Source organism: Hypanus sabinus, chromosome 20, assembly GCF_030144855.1.
Source record: "Hypanus sabinus isolate sHypSab1 chromosome 20, sHypSab1.hap1, whole genome shotgun sequence".
Taxonomy (NCBI): domain Eukaryota; kingdom Metazoa; phylum Chordata; class Chondrichthyes; order Myliobatiformes; family Dasyatidae; genus Hypanus; species Hypanus sabinus.
This window is the reverse complement of record NC_082725.1, coordinates 63,932,914-63,957,666: the sequence shown is the minus strand read 5'-3', so window position 1 is coordinate 63,957,666 and position 24,753 is coordinate 63,932,914. Positions and strand designations below refer to the sequence as shown.

At 41.5% G+C, this 24,753-nt stretch overlaps 1 protein-coding gene across 3 annotated transcripts in view; it reads right to left on the bottom strand.

The window, feature by feature from the left end:
* cdyl (chromodomain protein, Y-like) overlaps positions 1-24,753 on the bottom strand; it is a 206,984-nt gene that overhangs the window by 142,967 nt on the left and 39,264 nt on the right. The window contains exon 2 of one of the 3 annotated variants that reach the window (XM_059945666.1): positions 16,890-17,017. The exons of 1 other annotated variant lie outside the window; for it this stretch is intronic. In XM_059945666.1, coding sequence (XP_059801649.1) covers positions 16,890-16,982 — 93 coding nt within the window. In that variant the 5' untranslated portion in view covers positions 16,983-17,017. Of the gene's footprint in view, positions 1-229; positions 347-16,889; positions 17,018-24,753 lie in introns of all 3 variants that reach the window. One more of the 3 variants, XM_059945667.1, reaches the window with a different exon arrangement.

Below are 24,753 nucleotides of genomic sequence, written 5' to 3'. Positions count from 1 at the left end.
TCCTGTTATCAACTGAGTTGTTTCCATTTTAAATCATGTTCTTTGTCAGCCAGTGATTTTAAGTCTGTGTGTGCTCTCTCTCCCCTTTGGAGGATTATGCTGAGTTTGCAATTGAACACAATTTCCTGATTATGCTTCAATGCACTCTTACTGCTTGTCCTTCAGAGGCCTTGTATGTCCTTCCACAAATCACTGAATTTAGCTCTTCTAAGGAAGAACATTTTTTTACCTTTGTTATGTTCTATTCTTTTCCATATTTGCATTAAACAGCCATTCTTTGTTTCTGAAATAATTCCAACTGCTCCGCTTCATTTCCCAGACCCAGATTCAATGCTTCCTTCATTGCCTGCAAGAAAATGAATCTCAAGACAGTGCTGTATATGGTGACACATATGTACTTTGACAATAAATTTACTTTGACTTTGATGGAGTCTGACCAATCTGATTTTTTTTTGAAGGTTACAAAATGTTAGGACAGTAGATACGGTTCTTATGCTCCACATGGGATCCATGGCAGTTGGCAAACTGGATCCAGAATGTGATAGTAGACAGAGGAGTGACTTTTGTGTTGGATACTTGTGATGTTCCACTGATATCAGTGTTAGGATGCTGCCATTTGAAATACTGATGACAGCTGCAAGTGTATCCCACATTTCGGCTCCAATTCTTGTCTATTAGCACCATGGGAGCAATAGGATGATAGCTGAAACTCAAGACAGTAGGTAATATCTTTGGGGACAATTCGGGATGGGTAAAAATTGTTGTCCTGAGGAAGGACATCTACAGTAGCATGCAAATGTTTGGGCACCCCGATCAAAATTTCTGTTACTATGAATAGTTAAGTGAGTAGAAGATGAACCGATCTCCAAAAGTCAAAGATGAAACATTCTTTTCAACATTTTAAGCAAGATTAGTGTATTATTTTTATTTTGTACAATTTTAGAGTGAGAAAAGGGAAAGGAGCATCATACAAAAGTTTGGGCACCCCAAGAGATTTGAGCTCTCAGATAACTTTTACCAAGGTCTCAGACCTTAATTAGCTTGTTAGGGCTATGGATACCTTGACTCCTCAAACCTTGTCCCAATAATCAGCAGCAATGGGCTCCTCTAAGCAGCTGCCAAGCAGTCTGAAAATTACAATAAATGATGCCCACAAAGCAGAAGGCTATAAGAAGATAGCAAAGCGTTTTCAAGTAGCTGTTTTCTCAGTTCATAATGTAATTAAGAAATGGCAGTTAACAGGAACAGTGGAGATCAAGTTGAGGTCTGGAAGACAAAGAAAACTTTCCAAGAGAACTGCTCATAGGATTGCTAGAAAGACAAATCAAAACCCCCGTTTGACTGCAAAAGACCTTCAGGAAGATTTAGCAGACTCTGGAGTGGTGGTGCACTGTTCTACTGTGCAGTGACACCTGCACAAATATGACCTTCATGGAAGGGTCATCAGAAGAAAACCTTTCCTGCATCCTTACCACAAAATTTAGCATCAGAACTTTGCAAAGGAACATCTAAACAAGCTTGATGCATTTTGGAAACAAGTCCTGTGGACTGATGAAATAGAACTTTTTTGGCTGCAATGAGCAAAGGTATGTTTGGAGAAAAAAAGGGTGCAGAATTTCATGAAAAGAACACCTCTCCAATTGTTAAGCACAGGGGTGGATCGATCATACTTTGGGCTTGTGTTGCAGCCAGTGGCACGGGAGACATTTCACTGGTAGAGGGAAGAATGAATTAAATTAAATATCAGCAAATTCTGGAAGCAAACATCACACCGTCTGAATAAAGCTGAAGATGAAAAGAGGCTGGCTTCTACAACAGGATAATGATCCTAAACACATCTCAAGATCTACAATGGACTACCTCAAGAGGCACAAGCTGAAGGTTTTGCCATGGCCCTCATAGTCCCCCGACCTAAACATCATCGAAAATCTGTGGATGGACCTCAAGAGAGCAGTGCATGCAAGACCGCCCAAGAATCTCACAGAACCTGAAGCCTTTTGCAAGGAAGAATGGGTGAAAATCCCCCAAACAAGAACTGAAAGACTCTTAGCTGGCTAAGGAAAGCATCTATAAGCTGTGATACTTGCTAAAAGGGGTGTTACTAAGTACTGACCATGCAAACTTTTGCTTCGGGTCCTTTGCCTTTTTTGTTATTTTGAAACTGTAAAAGATGGAAATAAAAAAGTAATCTTGTTTAAAATATTAAAGAAATGTGTCAGCTTTAAGTTTATGCCTTTTGGAAGTCAGGTCATCTTCTACTCACTTAACTATTCACAGTAAGAGAAATTTTGACCAGGGGTGCCCAAACTTTTGCATGCTGTTTGACTTCAGACTTAGAACTGAAGGTATGTGGTCCTGATAAGGCGGCTCATATTCTATCCATGTGCTTCTTTTTAAGACCCCTACCATGGCAAAGCAGTAGGAATCATGGAGAAAACAAGATGGGAAGAAAGCTTTGAAAAATATCCATTTTATTTCTATTTTTCACTAAAGTTTGATATGTTCCAAAAATGATTCAAGAAAATAAACCAGATGGCATGAATATTAATTTCTCCTTCCAGTGAACAATTACTGCACCCCCTTCCTCGATTCCCCACTCTGACCTTTCAATTCTTACCTACCTACTACTACTTCCCTTTCTACTATGGTTCACTCCCTTCTCCAATCAGATTCTTATCTTCTCCAGCCCTTGACCTTTCCCATACACCTGGCTTCACCTACCATCTTCTAGCTAGTCCTCCTTCCACTTCCCTTACCTTTTTGTTCTGGCATCCTCCCCCTTCCTTCTCAGTCCTGAAGAGTACTCTTGGCTCGAAACATCAGTTTATTCTTTTCCATTGATGCTGTCTGACCTGCTGACTTCCCCCAGCGTTCTGTGCATGTTGCTTTGCAGTTCCAGCATCTGCAGGCTTTCTTGTGTTTGTGTTCTATAAACACTTGGTTGCAATTCCAGTGACAATGCTGTTGTGTATTTATTGTCAAACTGATAGAACCTGTAACAAGAGAACTACAACCTTGTTTTCTTGTTTGTCTGACTAAACTAATTGACAAGTTAGGACAATGCTAGTGGGCATTTTCTCCAAGAATACATCAATGAAATAGTCGTACAGACTGGGTGAAGCCTTGGGGATGGTTAGTTTGAGATTTAGATTTTGTGGAACTATGACCCAATGCAGATTAGGAAGGAATGGAATGCCCGCCTGCAACTTGCAATGATATTAAGCACCGAAAGTTTATGAAGATGATAGAAGATGCATTTGGAAATCTTGCTCAGCAGGAAAATGAGGCTGTAAGTTCCTTGTTTAATTCCAGACAATATTTATGGAGAGTTTTACACAATATGGAGAACAATACATCACAGGTCCAGACTCCTTCAACACACAATGTTGATATCAACCATATCAATCTAAACTGATTCCACATATGGTCTCAATCACTCCATTCTCTGCCTGTTCATATGCACGTATAAATGCCTCTTAAATGCCTCTTAAATGCTTCCACCACTCCTTCAGCAACACACTCCAGGCACCACTGCGCAAATAAAAAAGGTCCTTTGTAAATCCCTTTAAACATTTGCCTCACTGTGTCCTCTGATATTTGATATTCACATTCTGGGTAAAAAAAATCTTTCTATATTATCTATGCCTGCCATAACTTCATATACTGTACTTTTACAGATTGCCTCACAGATTCTAATGTGACAAAGAAAATAATCCAAGTTTGTTCAACCACCTTCTTATAGCTAATACCCTCTAATCCAGACAACTTTTTGGAGAACCTTTTATTAAACCTCTCCAAAGCCTCCGTGTCCTCAGAAATTTTACACAGCAGTAAATTGATTTCCTGACTTTCATACTCAGCATCCAGTTGATGAAATATACTGTGTGCTTTCTCGACTACCTATCTATACGTTACCACTTTCAGGGAGCTATGAAATTGTACAGAGCTGCATCAACACTCCTTAAGTTGCTGCCTAATACTGTATACGTACTCTTTCTGCACTTGATATCCCACATTGCAATGGCAATGGAGGAGGTTTACAAAAAATTCAGTGGTAATGGAAAACAAATAAAATTGCAGATGTTGATTTAAAAAGAAAACAGAAATGGTGGAAGAACACCAAGAACTGGAAGAATGTGAGTAGCATGATAATGTAGCAGTTAGTCACATTACAGTTTCAGCTATCACCAATCATGGTTCAATTCCCACTGCTATCTCTGAGTAAGTGAGACTCCTCCAGGTGCCCCAATTTCTTCCCATGTTCCTAGGATGTACATTTAGCATTACTGAGTTGTGGGCATACTATGTTGGCAACAGAATCATGGCGACGCTTCTGGGCTGCTACCAACACATTCCCCTGGGCTGTGTTCGTTATTGATGTAAAACAACATATTCCACTGCATACTTCAATGTACAAAAGAAAAGAAAAGCTAATATTAAATCAGCCAGTTAGGATCTGGAGAAAGAGGAACCTGTCAACATTTGAGCAACACACACAAAATGCTGGTGAAACACAGCAGGCCAGGCAGCATCTATAGGGAGAAGTACTGTCGACGTTTCAGGCCGAGACCCTTCGTCAGGACTAACTGAAAGGAGAGACACTAAGAGATTTGAAAGTAGAGGGGGGAAGGGGAAATGCAAAATGATAGGAGAAGACCGGAGAGGGTGGGATGAAGCTAAGAGCTGGAAAGGTGATTGGCAGAAGTGATACAGAGCTGGAGAAGGGAAAGGATCATGGTACGGGAGGCCGGAAGAAAGAAGAGGGGAGTGGGGGAGCACCAGAGGGAGATGGAGAACAGGCAGGGTGATGGGCAGAGAGAGAGAGAGAAAAAAAAACAAACAACTAAATATGTCAGGGATGGGGTAAAAAGGGGAGAGGGGCATTAATGGAAGTTAGAGAAGTCAATGTTCATGTCATCAGGTTGGAGGCTACCCAGCTGGCATATAAGGTGTTGTTCCTCCAACCTAAGTGTGGATTCATCTTGACAGAACATTTGAGATAAACAATCCTTCAATTTTTGCATGAAAATATTGACTGATTCTCTTCCCACTGATGCTGCTTGACTGACTAAATTCTGCCAGCATTTGTTTTTGTGGCAAAATCAAATAGGAAAACTTTGACTTAGAGCAGTCAGCAGCAGGAAAAACAACTCAACTATGATTGGTTACTGGACAAGGCAGCTGGCATATCAAAGCAAAATAAAGGATTAAGATGTGAAAAATAACATTGAGAGCCTTGAGAATACATGTGCAGGTCAATCATATGAGAACTGATATGTTGCCAAGGGGCAACACAAACAATTAAGAGAAGAAATTGAAACATAGCCCTGAGGGGAGCAACAGTGATGAAAATTGTAAGGCAATACCAAATATTCTCTCCAGAAGAGAATAAAAGTTAGAGCTTGAATTACAATGTGAAACCAACCAAGGGCAACTACAGCGAGTTCCTCAAATAAAGCAGGACAATAGTGTAGTCAAACGTCTGATGTCACAGATGTTGAGGACGACAAGAAGAGATCGTGGCATTGTCATCGTGGCAAATGACAACTAATGTCATTTCAGATTTTAGGCATTTCAATGCTGAGGGAAGGCAACACACTTAAGGACTTGAGGAGAAACAAAGGTTGATCATGGGTCTCTGAATTTGAATACAATGATTCAAACCCATAATAGGATGACAATTAGGAGAACAACAACATAATAGGGATGGGGGGGGGGGCCACCTCCAACGGGATCCCACTACCAAACACATCTCTCCCTCCCCACCCCTCTTTCTGCTTTTTGCAGGGATCATTCCCTACATGACTCCCTTGTCCACTCATTCCCCCCATCCCTTCCCACCGATCTTCCTCCTGGCACTTATCCTTGTAAATGGAACAAGTGCTACACCTGCCCTTACACTTCCTCCCTCACCACCATTCAAGGCCCCAGACAGTCCTTCCAGGTGAGGCGACACTTCACCTGTGAGTCGGCTGGTGTGGTATACTGCGTCTGGTACTCCCGATGTGGCCTTTTATATATTGGTGAGACCCGACACAGACTAGACTGTTCCACTGAACACCTACGCTTGGTCCACCAGAAAAAGCAGGATCTCCCAGTGGCCACACATTTTAATTCCACATCCCATTCCCATTCTGATATGTCTATCCATGGCCTCCTCTATTGTCAAAATGTATCCAAACTCAGGTTGGAGGAACAACACCTTATATACCGGCTGGGTAGCTTCCAACCTGATGGCATGAACATTGACTTCTCTAACTTCCATTAATGCCCCTCCTCCCCTTCTTACCCCATCCCTGACATATTTAGTTGTTTGCCTGTTCTCCATCTCCCTCTGGTGCTCCCCCCCCACCTTTCTTTCTCCTGAGGCCTCCCGTCCCATGATCCTTTCCCTTCTCCAGCTCTGTATCACTTTTGCCAATCACCTTTCCAGCTCTTAGCTTCATCCCACCCCCTCCGGTCTTCTCCTATCATTTCGCATTTCCCCCTCCCCCTCTACTTTCAAATCTCTTACTATCTTTCCTTTCGGTTAGTCCTGATGAAGGGTCTCGGCCTGAAATGTCAACAGCGCTTCTCCCTATAGATGTTGCCCGGCCTGCTGTGTTCTGCCAGCATTTTGTGTGTGTTGTAATAAGAAAGAAATGATCACATTAACGGGGCCACATTAAAGACCAAAGTTCAAAGTAAAATTTACTATCAGAGTAAACATACAACCTTGAAATTCTTTTTCCTGTGGGCATACTTAGCAAATCTATAGAACAGTAACAGTAAGCAAGATCAATGAACAACAAACTATGCAAATGTGAATATAAATAAAAAGGAATAAACAAGGAGAGCATGAAATAAAACGATAAAGAGTCCATAAAGTGAGACCTTTGGCTGTTGGATCAACTGAAATAGAATGAGTGCAGTTATCCCCTTTTGCTTAAGAGCCTGATGGTTGAGGGGTAGTAAATGTTCTTGAATCTGGTGGTGGGAGTCCTGAGGCACTTGTACCTTCTATCTTATGGCAGCAGTGAGAACAGAGCATGGCCTGTGTGGTGAGGATCTTTGACGATGGATGTAGCTTTTCTACCTCAACGTTTCATGTAGATATGCTCAACGGTTGGAAGGGCTTTACTCATGATGTACTGGGCCGAATCTATTACCTTTTGTTTTCATACCAGACTATAATGCAGCCAATCAGCACATTTTCCACCATACATATATTGAAGTTTGCCAATGTTTTTGATGACAAGCTGAATTTCTGCAGACTCCCAAATTTCTTTGCAATTATATTTATATTATTGGTCCAGGAAGGTCCTCTGAGATAGTGACACCCAGGAGTGTAAAGTTACTGACCCTCTCCACCTCTGATTCTCCAATGAGTACTACCTCTTCTGAAGTCTACGATCAGTTCCTTGGTCTTATTGACATTGAGAGGTTGTTGTTATCACACCACAGCCAAAACTCAACAATCCAGGGATTTAGACAAACAAATCTGTAGAGAATTCACAGACTGTTCAAGAAACAAAAAGTTGTTATAGTAGGCAATTTTAACCTCCCACATATTGACTGGACTCCTGTACTATAAAAGGACAAGATGGAATAGAGTTTGTTAAATGTGTTCAAGAACGTTTCCTTAATCAGTACACAGAAGTCCTAACTAAAGAGTATTCAATATTTGATCTCCTATTAGGGAATGAGACAGGGCAGGTGATTAGAGGTGGAGAAGGTCAGTGACTTTAAATTCCTTGGTGTTATTTCAGAGGACCCGTCCTGGGATTACGAAGAAAGCACGTAAGCACTCCTGTTTCCTTACAAGTTTGCGAAGATGTGACATGACATCTAAAACTTTGACAAACTTCTACAGCTGTTTGTTGTAGAGAGTATATTGACTGGCTACATCACACGTCGGCATGGAATCACCAATCCCTTTGAACGAAAAATCCTACAAAAAAGCTAGAGCATATGACCAGTACGCCACAGGTAAAACTCCTCCCACCACTTCACAACATATGTCAGTGATATTAAACCTAATTTTGAGCATATCTACATAAGCATTGTCACAGAAAAGCAGCATCCATCATCAGGGATCCCCATCACCCAGGACATGTTCTCTTCTCGCTGCTGCCATCAGGAAGGTGGTACAGGAGCCTCAGAACTCACCACCAAGTTCAGGAACAGTTATTACCCCTTAACCACCAGGCCCTTGAACCAAAAGGGATACTTCACCCAACTTCAATTGCCCCATCATTGAAATGTTCCCTCAACCTATGGACTCGCTTTCAAGAATTCTTCATGTTGTGTTCTCAGTACTTATTATTTCCTTCATTTTGTATTTGCAGAGTTTGTTGTCTTTTGCACACTGGTTGAATATCCAAATTGCTGCAGTCTTTCACTGATTCTACTCAGGCTTTATTGAGTATGCCCACAAGAAAATGAAATGTACTTTGATAATAAATTTACTTTTAACTATTTTCTTTGTTTTGTGGCTGCCTGCAATAAGACGAATCTCAAGTTGCATACATACTTCGATAATAAATGTACTTCAAACAATGAGCCTTCTGATATTTCTGCTCTATGTTTCTGGATGGTCTATATGGACCTATGAATTTAGACAAAATTGCCATCATTCCCCAGAGATTTATTCTAACATACTTTCCATCAATTTTATCTGAACAACCTTCCCATTACCTTTCAGGGTAGAAGTATGAAACATACACTTTCTTTGAGCTCATTCACTTGGCACAATTTGGCGTGCTATTCTGGAAGTAAACCTGTGACTTTTCTTTCAAATTGTTCGCTGCCCTGTTTATCTTATTCTTCACTCCTCTGAAATGCATCCCTGCTATTGTGCTTCTCAACATTGATCCATCCATACCCAAACCAGCCTTCTTAATTTGTTACTCCAACTTTCAGTACTCTTCTATTGCAGGCTTGATGCCCTTTCACAAAAGCACAGAAGGAAACAGGCCCTGCGGACCAACTGTTGCTTACCTACTCTTATCCCATTTGCCCAGTTTTGGCCCAAATCCCTTTATCTTTTCTTGTCAATGACCTGTTCAAATCATGTATAAATGAAGTTACAATACAGTATTCTAAGCACTATCAATCTCAATAATGGTCAATTTTCTTTGTGGATTGCAATTCAAAAGCAATTGTGTAATCTTTGCAAACCATTCTTATCCTTCTAATTATTAATAAAGAGCAGTCTTCTTGGATGCTGTTGGAGTAAACAAATTGCATTTATTTTGGGGTTTCCATTATGTGAAAACTTCATCCAGCGAACAATCAACCAGATCCCTCAGCAGCATTTCTGTTCCCTTGCTTTGGACATAAACTTTTGTCATGGCAACTGTTTAAAACCTGAAATATTATCCCAATAGGAGCTTCAAATTATTTAATTTTACCGCTATATAATAGGACAATACATCCTCTTCTGTATCACATCATCTGACCACCAAAATTGTCATCCACAGCTTTTAAATCTCCTTGACTAATTCAAAGCACTGCTACTAGTCACCATTTTTCTCTTCCTCTTCATTAACTTCAGGTCATCCAAAACTCTGCAGCCCATGTCTCAAATGGTACTAAATCCTGTTTGTTCATTTCTCCTATGTTTTCCAATTATAGCAACTCCACATTAGATAACATTTTTTAAATCTCTTGTTTCTCTCTTGGTTTTCTGATCATCTCAAATTTAAGCACTCTGTAATTGTCAAAATCCTTCAACCTCAAAATTCCCTGCTGAATCTCACTATTGCTCCCTCCTCTTTTATGGTGCAATTTAAAATCTACCACTGATTTTCATCTGTAACAGTTCATCATATTCCCTGCTTTCATGTTATTTGATGCTGAATTTTATATGACAAAGCAACTGTCATGATCCTTAGCTAATTTTGCCAGAGGAAAGCAGATGCATAAAATTCAAGCTACCAATAAATTTTGTGATGAACTACTCAATCCATCCAAAACCATCTTCCCTCAGTCACAAAGATACTAAAAGGATATATAGTAATTTATACTTAAAAAGTACTTCAGAAGATTTGACAAACTAGCCCATCTTACTGCTTAACACCTTCTACATCAGTGCTTCAGCTAGTGCTCTATTTGATTCCTTGCACTTCCATTTTCAATTTTCCTCCTCCTACCCTGCCCAAGAACAAGCATAGGGCTCCCCCAGGCTCGTCTCATCTGATTCCACGTTCAACAGTTCCCCTCTGTAATTCACATCACATTCCATGTGATGGCTCCCTTTTCAACATTCTTAAATACTTTTCCCCCTGAAATCCACTAGTTTGTCTTCCACCCACACCAATAATACACCATGCCAGCTAACACTCAGTAGTACACATAATGTAATTGAGTAAAAAAAATTGTAAATCCTAATGCACCTAGCACAGGGGTGGGCAAACTTTTTGACTTGTGGGCCACAAAGGGTCCTACAATTTGACAGGGGGGCCGGACCAGGAGCAGATGGATGGAATGTTTTGGTAATACACCTCATAAGAGAAAATAAAATATCATGGGATATGTAGAAAACATGTGCTTTAATTTCAATTGAAAATGAACAAATGCATTACAACAAAATATCTGTCTTTGAAGTCCCATGGTATTTAGCTATTTATTGAAATGACTTTTAAAACACTGAAAATTAAATGAATAAAATACAGCTTTTTTTAATAGTAACAGTTATTATTTTAAAGCACTGAAAATTCTGTTTTCCTTCAAGATATTATCATCATCACTCTCCTCCTGCCTGTCTTTATTTCAAAAACGGTAGGAGATACAGGTCTACTTGTCCTGCTCCTTCTTATTCAATTGTCCCCTTTGCCAAAACTCAACAACGACCAGCACAAGGTCAGAACAGTGACAGCGCGCCAGTATGCGGAGCTGGAGCATATTTGATCTGGAGCGCATTTTTTATTTTGAGAACGTACGTGCACCTGCGCACTACTCATGTCCATCACTTAACAGAAATGACATGTAACATGTAAGGCTTATTGAAAAAAATATTTTCAAATGCATCTTTTACATAACACAACAAAGAAACTTATTTTTAATTTCAGTGGGAACAGTGTTGTAGGTCTCCCTTTTTAGCCAGCGCATCAAAGTCTGGATTTAGTTCTGTTGCGGCGATTCTCAGGATGGATCTGAGGTGTTGGTCAGTTAACTTGGATCCGTGGCTGGCTTTGTTGATGTTCATGACGCTGAACGCCTGTTCACACAAATAGGTCGAGCCAAACAAAGAGTAAAGCGCAAATGTGGAGTAATATGCTGCACCTCAACAAAGGTCAATGTGTAGCGGTGTGCTATATGCAGCGCTAAAATTACGACACGGAGTCAGTAATGCAGTCGAAGAAAAAACAACTTTATTCGAAATCCCCAGCCTCACTTTTAAGCCTCCCTCAACCTGCCTCCCGTGGCGCAGAGGCTCCAAAGCTCTGTGCTCGCAAATCCCCGCAGGCTATCTCCCTTAGCCGGAACGCTGGCTAATTGTGAGCCAGTTCAGATGTGCCAGGAAATGGGTCGCCACAAATGTATATAGAGTGCGTCATCTATTGGGAAAACGCCAGAATTGCGGGGAAAAAATGTGAACAAGGTTTATTAATATAATTTCATCAAGTTCTGCGGGCCAGATTAAAAAGCTTGACGGGCCGCACATGGCCCCCGGGCCGTAGTTTGCCCATGCCTGACCTAGCACGTTGTGACCCATAGCACCGGCACTTCAATTGTTTGCTTTTCCTGGTCCTGTTAAAATCACATGAGGCATGAAACTTTAAAAAAATAATTGCCTTATATTAATCGTGTAGTGGTGATTGTGCTTAGATCCAGAAGCAACTGCACAGAAGTACTTTTCAGACATGTTAGTTGGACTCTCAAGAACACTTGCTATACATCAAGCAGTTCAACCTATTTCCAGCAAGAGCAAAGAGAGGGTTTGGCCTGTCATAGTGCCATCCCATAGCCTCTACATTTAAGGGATTACCCTCTGTAACATCTGCTACCTTCAACAAAATGCAACCGCCACATACATCTTCACCTTTCAGCTTCATAAAGCGTCCATTCTCTCACCATATTCTGACTCACTTTCCATCTTCACTAAGAATCACTAACCTATTCACAGACCCTTCCCATGCAAGACTGGTCCATGTACATCTTCTGTTCCAACCACTCAGGGACCTAACTCTTCTTCTAGTTATGGAACTTCTTCCAGTTTTGTGTACTGCATTCAGTGCTCATGATGTAGTCTCCACCGTGAATGAACTAAACATAGATGGAATGCAAAACTTTGCAAAACATCTCTTCAGCTGGAGTGTCCAGTTGCCCAGTTTCTCAACCACATTCTCTTTCCCGCTGATCTTCCAGAGCTTGAGGAAATATTGATATTCAGTCTAAAGGAACCTAGATGCCCTTGCAAACAAGTGGCTGAAAGCTGGCATGCAGGTGCTGCAAGCAGTTAGGAAGACAAATGATATGTCCATTCTTTCCTCCCCACTGGTACTCTTTCCTGGTACTTAACACTGAGATGTCCTCCTCCTTCAAAGAACAGTGTTTCCCTTCCTCCACCATTGACGCTGCCCTCACCCACATCTCCCCCATTTCACGGACATCGGCGCTCACCTCATCTTCCCTCTGCCTTAATGGTGATGTAGTTCCTCTTGTCCTTCCCAACAGCCTCTGTGTACATCATTCACTGCAACTTCTGCCACCTCTGAAAGGATCCTACCACCAAACACATCTTTACCTCCTCCACTTCCTGCAAGGATTGTTCCCTTCGTGATTCTCTCGTCCAGTCATCCCTCCCCACTAGTCTTCCTCCCGGCACTTATCCCTGTAAGTGGCGTAAGTGCTACACCTGTCCACTCACCTCCTCCCTCACCTCTCTTCAGGGGCCCAAACAGTCTTCCTAGGTGGGGCAACAGTTCACTTGAAAATTTGCTGGGGTCATCTATGTGTCCAGTGCTCCTGATGTGGCCTCCCTTACAGTGGTGAGATCAGTCATAAATTGGGTAACTGCTTCGTTGAGAACCTCTGCTCCCAATGGCCAAACATTTTAATTCCTATTCTGACGTGTTTGTCCATGGCCTCCTCTTATGCCACGCACATGGTGGAGCAGCAACACCTTATTCCGTCAGGTAGCCTCCAACCCAACAACATGGATATTGAGTTCTCCTTCTGCAAAAAAAAATCACTGCCCTCCCCTCTTCTTCTATTCCCCACACTGGCCTCTTATCTATTCTCATTTGTCTATCCCCTAGTGCCCTTCCTCCTTCCCTTTTGCCTATGGTGTACTCTGCTCTCCTGTAAGATTCCTTCCTTTTCAGCCCTTCAACTTTCCTACCCACCTGGCTTCACCTGTCACTTTCTAGCTACCCTCCTTCCCCCCCTTCTATTTTATTCTGGCATCTTCCCACTCCCTTGCCAGTCCCGAAGAAGGATCTCAGCCCAAAACACTAACTGTTTGTTCACTTCCATGGATGCTGCCTGATCTGCTGAGTTCCTCCAGCATTTTGTCTGTGTTGCAAGTGATATAATTGGCCTTTACTGCTGTAAGACTGAATGCAAGACTAAAAATGCTTTATCCTTGTAAGCAGAACAAGTGCTACACCTGCCCTTACACTTCCTCCCTCACCACCATTCAGGGCCCCAGACAGTTCTTCCAGGTGAGGCGACACTTCACCTGTGAGTCCGCTGGTGTGGTATACTGAGTCCAGTGCTCCCGGTGCAGCCTTTTATATATTGGTGAGACCCGACGCAGACTGGGAGACCAGGGAAAAATGTTCGTGACACTTCTCACACTTCGAATTTTTTCAATGATTTTGTTCCCTGACCTCCACCGCCTTATTTTCACCATGGATGTCCAGTCCCTATATACCTCCTATATAGAGTGAAAAATCAAAGAAGAAATTTACATACATAAGTGGAGGATGTGATGAACCCAGGGGACTGTAGTAACGGCATAATGTTAAAGGGTAAATTCAGTAGGGCATGAAAGTTGTATCGAGCTTATTGCTGTGCTTTTGTGGTAACAATAAATGGAAAATTAGAGTTAAGAAACAGTATTTTATTTGAAACATAGAACAATACAGCACAATTCAGGCCCTTGGTTGTGCTGACAAATATAAACCTACTCGACAATGAATTTAAGCTTTCCTTCCAACCGGCTTCCTAATTCTTTATATACACTCTTCAGGACCTCATCCCATTTCCTATCAATGTCATTGGTACTAATGTGTACCCCAACTTCTGGCTGCTCATCCTCCCCTTAAGAATGTGGTGGATTCAATCCAAGTAAAGGCTGCATTTCAGGTCTTTACTTATTTGACACTGGTAGATGGCAAATCTTTCCTTACTGCCACCATCATTTGTACAAGCAGCTATTTTACTAACTCATTTTAATGAATGACAGCCCTTCATTCTTCTGGTAGCCATCTCCCTCCTCCTCCATTTCTCACCTCTAATGACTTTTAAAGCTATTATTGTCCAGAATTTACAATATTAAATGATAAATTGCTGACACTTTCATAGTTCAGTTATTAAACCACAGTAAAGACGCCAGAAATAAAGCTTTTCTGGCTCACCTACCAAAGCATGGCATTTTGTAATGCCCAGTAACTTATCTCTTGTTTTAACTGAACATGGTTCCACAAATTATCATCGTCCACACCAAAATTATTCTTCATGGGTTAGTTCAGCAACATGTAACTAAACCATTTGACGAGGGGTCAACTGATCGACAATACTGTTAGGAATAAAAATCTAAATTCAGCAGTGTAATATAAAGTGTAATTGAACTTTTTAAAATCCCTGGACAGTCCCTACTTGTCCAAACACTACAGACATGTAACAGCATATAAGAGATTATTTAAAAACTTTGCCAAGAAATACATCAACATATTCAAAAGAAGACAAGGCCACTACTGTTAAAAGAATGATGAATAATCTTTTTATGAAATACAGCAATTATTGAGAAAACAGAAGTTTGATAGATATGGATATTAGTAAAAACACAACTAAACTGTGCAGCAGCAAGATAGTGCTCTTATTTTCAATAACTAAAATACTGTGTCATTTGGAATTTCAGTATCCCAAAGGTGAAGTGAAGATAGCACAGACACTGTTCAACAACGAGATAATTTAAATACGTACATAGTCTGGAGGATTAATACACGAAAGTAACCTTGATTAATTAAAAATAACTTTGTAGACATTTGCTATAAATCAGTGAATTTTTTGTAGAAAAGTATTTTGTGATTTGATGTAAATGTTACTGCCCTTACATGAAAATCACAAGTTTGAAATTAGTCCATTAGTGATCTTGAGTTAATAAAATCCTGACTCTCTGAACAGAGGTACTTCGAATGAGGTCCACCACAGAAGAACTAGAGTCAGAGTCACAGGAAATACTGGACAGAAATATGTCCTTTGGCCCATCCAACCCAAGACGAACCATTTAAACTGCATAGTCCCATCGACTTGCACCAGGACCATAACCCTCCATTCCCCTCCCATCCATGTACCTATTCAAACTTCTCTTAAATATTAAAATTGAAATCCCATCCGCCACTTCCGCTGACAGCTTATTCCACATTCACGACTCTCTGAGTGAAGAAGTTTTCCCTTACGTTCCCCATAAACACTCCACCTTGCACCCTTAATCCATCATCTCTAGTTGTAGTCCCACCCAACCTCAGTGGAAAAAGCCTGCATTTATTTACCAAATCCATAGCCTACATAATTTTCTATACGTCTATCAAATCTCCCCTCAATCTTTGACATTCCAAAGAATAAAGTCCTAACCTATTCAATCTTTCCTTGTAATTTAGATCCTCCAGTACTGGCAACATTCTTGAAAATTTTCTTCGTACTCTTTCAACCTTAATTACATCTTTTCTGTAGGTAGGTGACCAAAACAGTACACAATAATCCAAATAAGGCCTCACTAATGTCTCATCAACATAAAATCCCATCTTGTGTACTCAATATTTTGATTTATGTGGGCCAATATTGAAAAGCTTTCTTTACATCTCGAGCAACCTGTGCCGCCATTTTCAATGAATTATGAACCTGTATTCCCAGATCTCTTTGCTCTACTGCACTCCTCAGAACAGTGCTACCGTTCACTGTGTGATGCCTACCCTGGTTTGCCCTCCCAAAGTGCAACATGTTACACTGGTTTGCATTAACTTCCATGTACAGTTGGCCCTCCTTATTCATGGGGGATTGGTTCCGAGACCGCACCCCCCCCCCCACGGATAGCAGAAAACGCAGAAGCTCGAGTCCCTTATTTAACTTGTGTCAGTGTTTCTTCTGAATAAAAATACTGAAAAAGAAAAAGAATCAGTGCAGTGGAACCCCGGACTTTATTTAACATGTCTCAGTGCATTGGGCATTAGGACCCAGTGGTGCAGCTCTGAATCCACAGGGTTTCTGTTCATGAAAATAATCATGAAAATAAGGTGGAAGTAATAAAGCGATTGGAAAGAGGTGAAACAGCAACGGTCATTGGAAAAGTGTTAGGCTACAGTCGGTCAACAATCGGAACAATTTTAACAGAGCATGTGAAAGGTCCTGCCCTGATGAAAGCTACAATTATTACTAAGCAACGCAGTGGTTTAACTACTGAAATACGTATGTTTCTTAAGTATTTTATATGCATAGAAAGGTAAAATATGTATCATATACTAAGAAAAACGTTTGACTAACTGACGCTAAGTAATACTGGATATATTTGTTCCGACTTCAAGTCCGACTTAAAGATGGACTCAGGAATGGAACTTGTTCATAACCCGAGGACTGTCATTTCTAGATTACTTACAATACCTAATACAATGTAAATGCTATGTAAGTAGTTGTTATTCTGTATTGTTTAGAGAATAATGACAAGAAAAAATAGTCTGTACCTGCTCAAACGACGAGTGCTGGAGAGAGAACTTCCGGGATTTCCCGATCCGCAGTTCGTTGAATCCGCGGATAAGGAGGGCCGACTGTACCATTTTTCAGTCCATATTTCCAGCTGGTCCAAGTCCCACTGCAAGATTTGATAGTATTCACTGTCTACTACACCCCAAATGTTGGTGTCATCTACAAATTTGCTGATTCCATTAACCACATTATCATCCAGATCATTGACATAGATGACACCAACTGACCCAACACCAATCCCTGCAGCACTTCGGTCAGAGAGGCAACCACTCTTTGGCTTCTCCCACAAAGCCAAAGTCCAATTCAATTTATTTCCTCATCTTGTATACCAAGCAACTGAACCTTCCTGACCAATCTCGCATGGAGGGCCTTGTTAAATGCCTTGAATTCCATATGGACAACATCCACTGCCTTGTCTTCATCTACATTCCTGGTAACTTCCTTGAAAAGTCTGTGATTGGTTAGATACAACTTACCACATACTGGCTATCCCTAATTAGCCCGTCTATACAAATACTCCCATATAGAATAGTGCAGTACAGGAACTTGCCATTTGTCCCAAAACACTGTGCCAAATCTGCTAAAAAGCAAATAAAAAACACCCAAACACTAATCCCTCCTACCTACACCATATCAATAATCCTTCCATCTTCCTTACATCCATGCGCCTATCCAAATGTCTCTTAAAAGCCTCCAGTGTATTTGCTTCTACAACCATACCAGGCGATGCATTCCAGACATCCGTGACTGAGTAAAATTCTTGCACCTTACAATGGCTTGAACTTGTCCCCTCTCACTTTCAAATCACAGCCTCTGGTATTAGACATTTCAAACAAAGGGAAGAGATTCCCCTACTACCTCTTATTCTCGTTGTGACTCCCAGCCTTCCCTTCATCCCTCATCCCCTCTCCATCCCTCTGATCCCTCATCCTCCCCTCTCCCTGAACATCCCAACACCCCTCCTCCTTCGGAGACTTCCCACTCCTTACCCTCCCTTAACCCCAGTCCCAACCCTTGCAGTGTCTTCACCATTCCCCCTGACCTTCCCCTATCTGAAGCAGAACGCTCTGTCCTCAGTAAGGGCCTCACCTTTGTCCCCCTCAGTGAGTTCCGTGCCCGCCATGTTGCTGAACTCTTCTTCCGCTGTTTACGTCTCCAAGCCTACCACTTCAACAAGGATTCCCCCCTCCCCCCAGTGATGACCCATTCTCCCGTCTTCTACACTCCTCCTCCTGGACACCCCCATTGGGCCTTCTAACTGCTTTCGACCTTTTCATCTCTAACTGTCACCAAGACATCAACCATCTCAACTTCACCACCCCTCTCTCCTATTCTAACTTCACTCCCTCTGAATGCACTGCCCTCCACTCTCTCTGCACTAGCCCCAACCTCACCATTAAAACCCACAGACAAAGGTGGTGCCGTAGTAGTCTGGCGGACGGACCTCTACCTCATGGAGGTCAAATGGCAGCTCTCCGACACCTCCTCGTACTTACCCCTGCCACAGGACCCCACCAAAAAACATCAATCCACTGTCTCCCGTACATCTCCACCCTCATCAACTCCGGACACCTTCCTCCCTCAGCCAAAAAAACTCATAATTTCCACACCCCGCACAGCTCAGTTTTACCTCCTCCCCAAGATCCAAAAGCCTGACTGTCCCGGGCAGACCCATAATTTCAGCCTGCTCCTGCCCCACCGAACTTGTGTCTGCCTACCTGGACTCCATTTTATCCCCCATAGTTCAGTCTCTCCCCAGCTACATTCAGGATACATCCAATGCCCTTCACCTCTTCAATAATTTCCAATTCCTCGGCCCCGAATGCTTCATTTTTACCATGGATGTTCAATCCTTATACACCTCCATCCCCCATCAAGAAGGCCTCCAAGCCCTCCGCTACTTTTTGGATAACAGACCCCACCAGTTCCCCAGCACCACCACACTCCTCCGGTTGGTGGAGCTTGTTCTAACTCTCAATAACTTCTCCTTTGGACCTTCCCACTTTCTCTAGATCAACAGTGTAGTCATGGGCACTCACATGGCCCCAGCTATGCCTGCCTCTTTGTGGGTTATGTGGAACAGTCTATGCTCCAAATCTATATTGGCACCACTCCCCAACTTCTCCTCCGCTACATCGACCACTACATTGGTGCTGCTTCCTGCACCCACGCTGAGCTCGTCAATTTCATCAACTTTGCTTCTAACTTTCACCCAGCCCTTAAATTCACTTGGTCCATCTCGGACACTTCTCTCCCCTTTCTTGATCTCTCGGTCTCCATCTCCGGAGACAGACTATTCACTGACATCTTCTACAAACCCACTGACTCCCATAACTATCTTGACTATACCTCTTCCCACCCTGCTTATACTTAATACATCAGGTTACAGAATCAAAGTTATACAGAAAAGAAACAGGTCATTTCACACAACTCAGCCATTTGCCTGTGTTTGGTCCACATCCCTCTACATCCATATGCCTTTTTCCTACCTACACAAAATGTATTTTAAACATTATTATTACAAACCCCACTTCCAGAAAAGTTGGGATATTTTCCAAAATGCAATAAAGACAAAAATCTGTGATATGTTAATTCACATGAACCTTTATTTAACTGACAAAAGTACAAAGAAAAGATTTTCAATAGTTTTACTGACCAACTTAATTGTATTTTGTAAATATACACAAATTTAGAATTTGATGGCTGCAACACACTCAACAAAAGTTGGGACAGAGGCATGTTTACCATTGTGTTACATCACCTTTCCTTTTAATAACACTTTTTAATCATTTTGGAACTCGGGATACAAATTGTAGTAGATTTGCAATTGGAAATTTTGTCCATTCTTGCTTGATATAAGACTTCAGCTGCTCAACAGTCCGTGGTCTCCGTTGTTTGATTCTCCTCTTCATGATGCACCATACATTTTCAATAGGAGATAGATCTGGACTGGCAGCAGGCCAGTCAAGCACATGCACTCTGTGTCTACAAAGCCACACTGTTGTAGCCCGAGCAGAATGTGGTTTGGCATTGTCCTGCTGAAATAAACATGGATGTCCCAAGAACAGACATCGCCTTGATGGCAACATATGTCTCTCTAAAATCCTAATATACGCCTCAGAGTCAATGGTACCTTCACATACATGCAACTCACTCATGCCGTGGGCACTGATGCACCCCCATACCATCACAGATGCTGGTTTTTGCACCTTTGGCTGATAACAATCAAGATGGTCGTTTTCATCTTTGGCACGGAGAACTCGATGCCCGTTTTTTATCCCCAAAACAAGCTGAAATGTGGACTCATCTGACCACAGCACACGGTTCCACAGTCTTTCGGTCCATCTGAGATGAGCTCGGGCCCAGAGAACTCGCCAGCGTTTCTGCACAGAGTTGATGTATGGCTTCCTCCTTGCGTAATACAGTTTCAAGTTGCATTTCTGGATGCAGCGACGGACTGTGTTAAGTGACAATGGTTTTCTGAAGTACTCCCGAGCCCAGGTGGCTATAATTGTTACAGTAGCACGACGGTTTCTGAAGCAGTGCTGCCTGAGGGCTCGCAGATCACGCGCATTCAACAGTGGTTTTCGACCTTCCGACCCTTAATAATACAGAAAATGAACACAACCACAAGTCTTAACAGAAAAAATCAAAAGCACATGATGATGCCTTGGGCGTGAAGCAGTGATATTCACAAGCAGTGCCAAACCTTTTGGAACTGCAGATCAAGTCCTTATGATGCCAACACTAAGGCATCACAAGTAAAGGTGCAGTCACACTTAATAATGGTCCAGAAAGCTTTTAATGTAACTATACTCCAAATTAATTTAATTTTCACTTCTGCCTCCTTGAATTCAATACTGCCACTCTACATTCAAACAACTTCTTTCTAGTTGGTTGTCTTATGGCCTATATTTGTCTCCATATCCTTGAGCAAATGAGGAATGACAGAGACAATTCTGTGACTAGTCAGTTCAGAAGCACGAAGAGTCAGGCACTCAGGAAGTGAGAAGCAATGTAAAATAGGCTTCAGTCGGTTGGATGTGTCACAGCTGACCGGTATTTGGAGCAAAGTAGGTAAAGGATAATCAGGGTCTGGACCATAGTCTCATAGTTGACTGCTATTTACGTAACTGCAAGAAGCCTCAGGCTCAGCTTTAAATGAAACTTATTGATCAGATCCTCAGAGGTGAATTATTTTTTGCCACTGTCCCAGCACAGAACTACAGATGAAAACTATGATAGCATCCTTATAAAAACATGCAGATGAAACAATTGATTTCCAGTACATGTGGGTGGTACTACCAGCAGGAAGTTATAAAATCAACATGCAAGTTTCCAGGATCAGTACTCCTTCCATGAGTCATGAACTGCCTAGGAAATTCATTTCAACAGCAGTGCTCAGTGAAGTATATATATATTAAAAAAATCACTTCAAAGAAAGGAAGCTAGAGATAAAACCAAAGTACACATACTGAAAGATTATATAGTGCTATTCAGACTTATTTATAACTTACTCAAAATTTGGCAACACAACTTTGGCTAGTGGAAAGGACCAAAAGTTGGCATAATGCAACCTAGATAGAAACAAGTAGCCAGTGAAGGGCTATACTGCTGACTAACAACATTCCCTAATGGAATAATTTTACAGATTTCTAAAGAAAACTTAACACTAAACGTTGATGGAAAACAAAGATAAGAAAATTAGAGTTTAAGATAATGATGCAAGAATATGCAAATTAGTGAAATCAAGAATTTTGCACACAATTTATCATATTGTACAGATCCACCAGTTCATCTCCATATTTATCATTATTAAACCTGATATTCTAGGAGCATTTTCTCTGCGACCACTTCTCTTCAAGTTCAAGTTCTCATTCAACCATACATGAATACACCCAAACAAAAAAGTGTTTCTCTAAGACCAAGGTGCAAAATACAGTACCAGCACAAGGCACATATTACACATGTAAGATAGAAAGCACCTGTAAGATATCAGTAAAATACAGCCACATAAAAAAGAAATATAGTCCAAGACCCCTAGTCCATGTTGCAAGAATCTGAAGTCAACCACAATACAGTTTGTCTTCTGCTGAGTGAACACGGAGGGCAGCACCGACTCCAGCTTGGATGGTGCACCATACTGTCTCTGGTGGAGAACACCGACTCTGACACCTCTCTCCTGGGCAGCTGTAAACTGATGACAGCACGGCTCAAAGCCTAGACTTTGCTATGACCAAGCCCACTCTGCTACTCCGCCGTCTGCCAATAAATCAATGAATCAGATTTGCAACATTCCACATTAACAATGTCCAAAAGAACCTTCTGATCACAAGAAAAATAAATAAGATGATCATTCGCTGCTAGAATGTTGCTGCCTTCATGCACTGACTCCTCCAATGCCTCTTTGGCGCAGGCAGCAACACAATCCTCTCCAAGTCCAGGGATTTCTCCACCAGCAAGCAACTCCTTGATCGGATAGACCTGCAGTTCTTAATGTCCAGCAAGATCCTGCAATTTAAATAAAATGCTTGAAAGGACAATAACACAATTAGTGGACCCTGTAGAAGCTGCTGTGATCAAACGTGCTGCCATCTTACTGTATTTTCTACAAAATTTTGCAAATACAAAGGAAACAGCTTTTTGGAAGCTCTCTCTCAGTACTACAAGCAAAATCTGATAGGTCAACATCCAAGTGCAAAAGCATCACTAGGAACTGGGCAATTTATTTTATTTCATACTTCTTTCTCTTGGGGCGTGTGAACCCAGCTCAGCAGAATTAATTAACATGCTTAGCAGACTTGCTCACAGAGCAGTGAATGTTTTGTAGACTGCTAAAGTTTCTGCAGATGGCAAGAGGCATCCTCATCTGAATGTAACCCTTTAGGATTAAAGTAGACTACAACACTGACATTTTCCTTTAAGTAATCATAAGATCAACATCTTTGCTTATTCAATTGTTTTTCTGAAATACTAAAGAAATTGGAGAGAAAAATGTTAGTTGTGAAAAAATTACAAAATTGGCGGTGCTTAATAATGGACGCTGCCATTCTGAGACACTGCTCCCTGAAGATCTCTTAAGTACCTTGTAGGCTTGTGCCCAAGATGGAGTAGACTATGATGAAACAAGTGAAGTTGAGTGAAGTTAGCTCCTTTGGTTCAAGAGCTTGATGATTGAGGCTCCTGAACCTGGTAGCACGAGCCCTGAAGCTCCTGTAGCTTCTTCCAGAAGAAAAAGTGAGAAGAGAACATGATCTGGGTGGTGGAGATCCCTGATGATGGATGCTACTTTCCTGCGACAACACTTCATGTAGATGTGCTCAGTGGTGCGGGGGGGGGGGGCAGGGAAGGGGCAGTTACTTGTGATGCACTGGGCCATATCCACTACTTTCTGTAGGATATGGCATTGGTGCTTCAATACCAGGCTGTGAGACAACCAGTCACTATACTCTCCATCACATATCTATAGAAGCTTGTCAAACTTTAGATGTCATGCCAAATCTTTGCAAACTCCTGAGGAAGTAGAGACACTGCCATGCTTCCTTTATAGTTGCACTTATGTACTGGACCCAGTACAGATTTTCTGAAATGAAAATACTGGGGAATTTATAGTCACCTCTGATTCTCCAATGAGGATTGGCTCATGGACCTCTGGATTCCTCCTCCTGAAATCAATAATCATCTCCTTGGTCTTGCTGACATTGAGTGAGAAGTTGTTATTGTGGCATCACTCAGCCAGATTTTCAATCTCCCTCCTATATACTAATTCTTCACCACCTATGATTTGGCCTATGACAATGATGTAATCAGCAAACATGAATATGGGATTGGAGCTGGAGCACATATCTTTGTGGTGCACCTGTGCTGATGGAGATTGTGGAGGAGATGTTTTAACCAAACCGAAGAGACTGGAGTCTGCAAGTGAAGAAATAAGAGGATTCAATTGCGCAAGAAGACAAGAAGATATTGAGGCCTAGGTCTTGAAGCTTAGTTTTGAGGGGAATATGGTATTGAATGCAGAGCTGTAGTTGATAAAGAGTATCCTGATGTATGCATCTTTACTGTCCAGATGTTCCAGGGTTGAATGAAGAACCAATGAGATGACATCTGCCGTAGGTCTGTTGTGCCGGTAAGCAATAATTTTGAATATTTTTAAATTGTTTTGAATGAGCAAAATCAAAATATTTAATTTTGACTCTAACATGTTGTGTGGTGGAGTGTGCTGTGAGGACCAACTACAAACCATGGTTAGGAAACCTCCAGAACATGCAAAACTGCAATGGTGGGTGCACACCAGGGTTCATCAGACTGAATCCTGTGATATCATATTTATTAGAGATTAAATAAGCTGGATCCATACACCCGAGTTCAGAAGAATGAGAGGTGATTTCACTGAAATTATCAAAATTCTTACAGGGCTCAACAGCACAGATACAAGAATATTTCCCTGACATGGAACTTGGAATCACAGGTAACAGACTTAAAGTAGCATATCAACCAGTCAGGACAAATGAGAATAAATCTCTTCACCCCGAGGACAGTGAATTTTTGAAATTCACTATCTAAAACAGCTGGGAAGGCTCAGAAACTTTTGGTTTTGGAGGTGGAAATCATGGTTTGGCAAATGCCCTTGGAGCAGAAAGTGAATAAATGCAGTACATTTTGTAGATGTTATACACAGTAGTCCCTGCATGCTAGTACAGCAAAATGATGATTCAAATAGTGGATGGTGCACAAGAATATGTTATCCTAGCTGGGGATAAACTTCTGAAGAATTCTTGCAATTACACTTATCCAAGCAGAGTTTTCCATCACAACCGTTATTTTGGCTTGTAAGTCTAT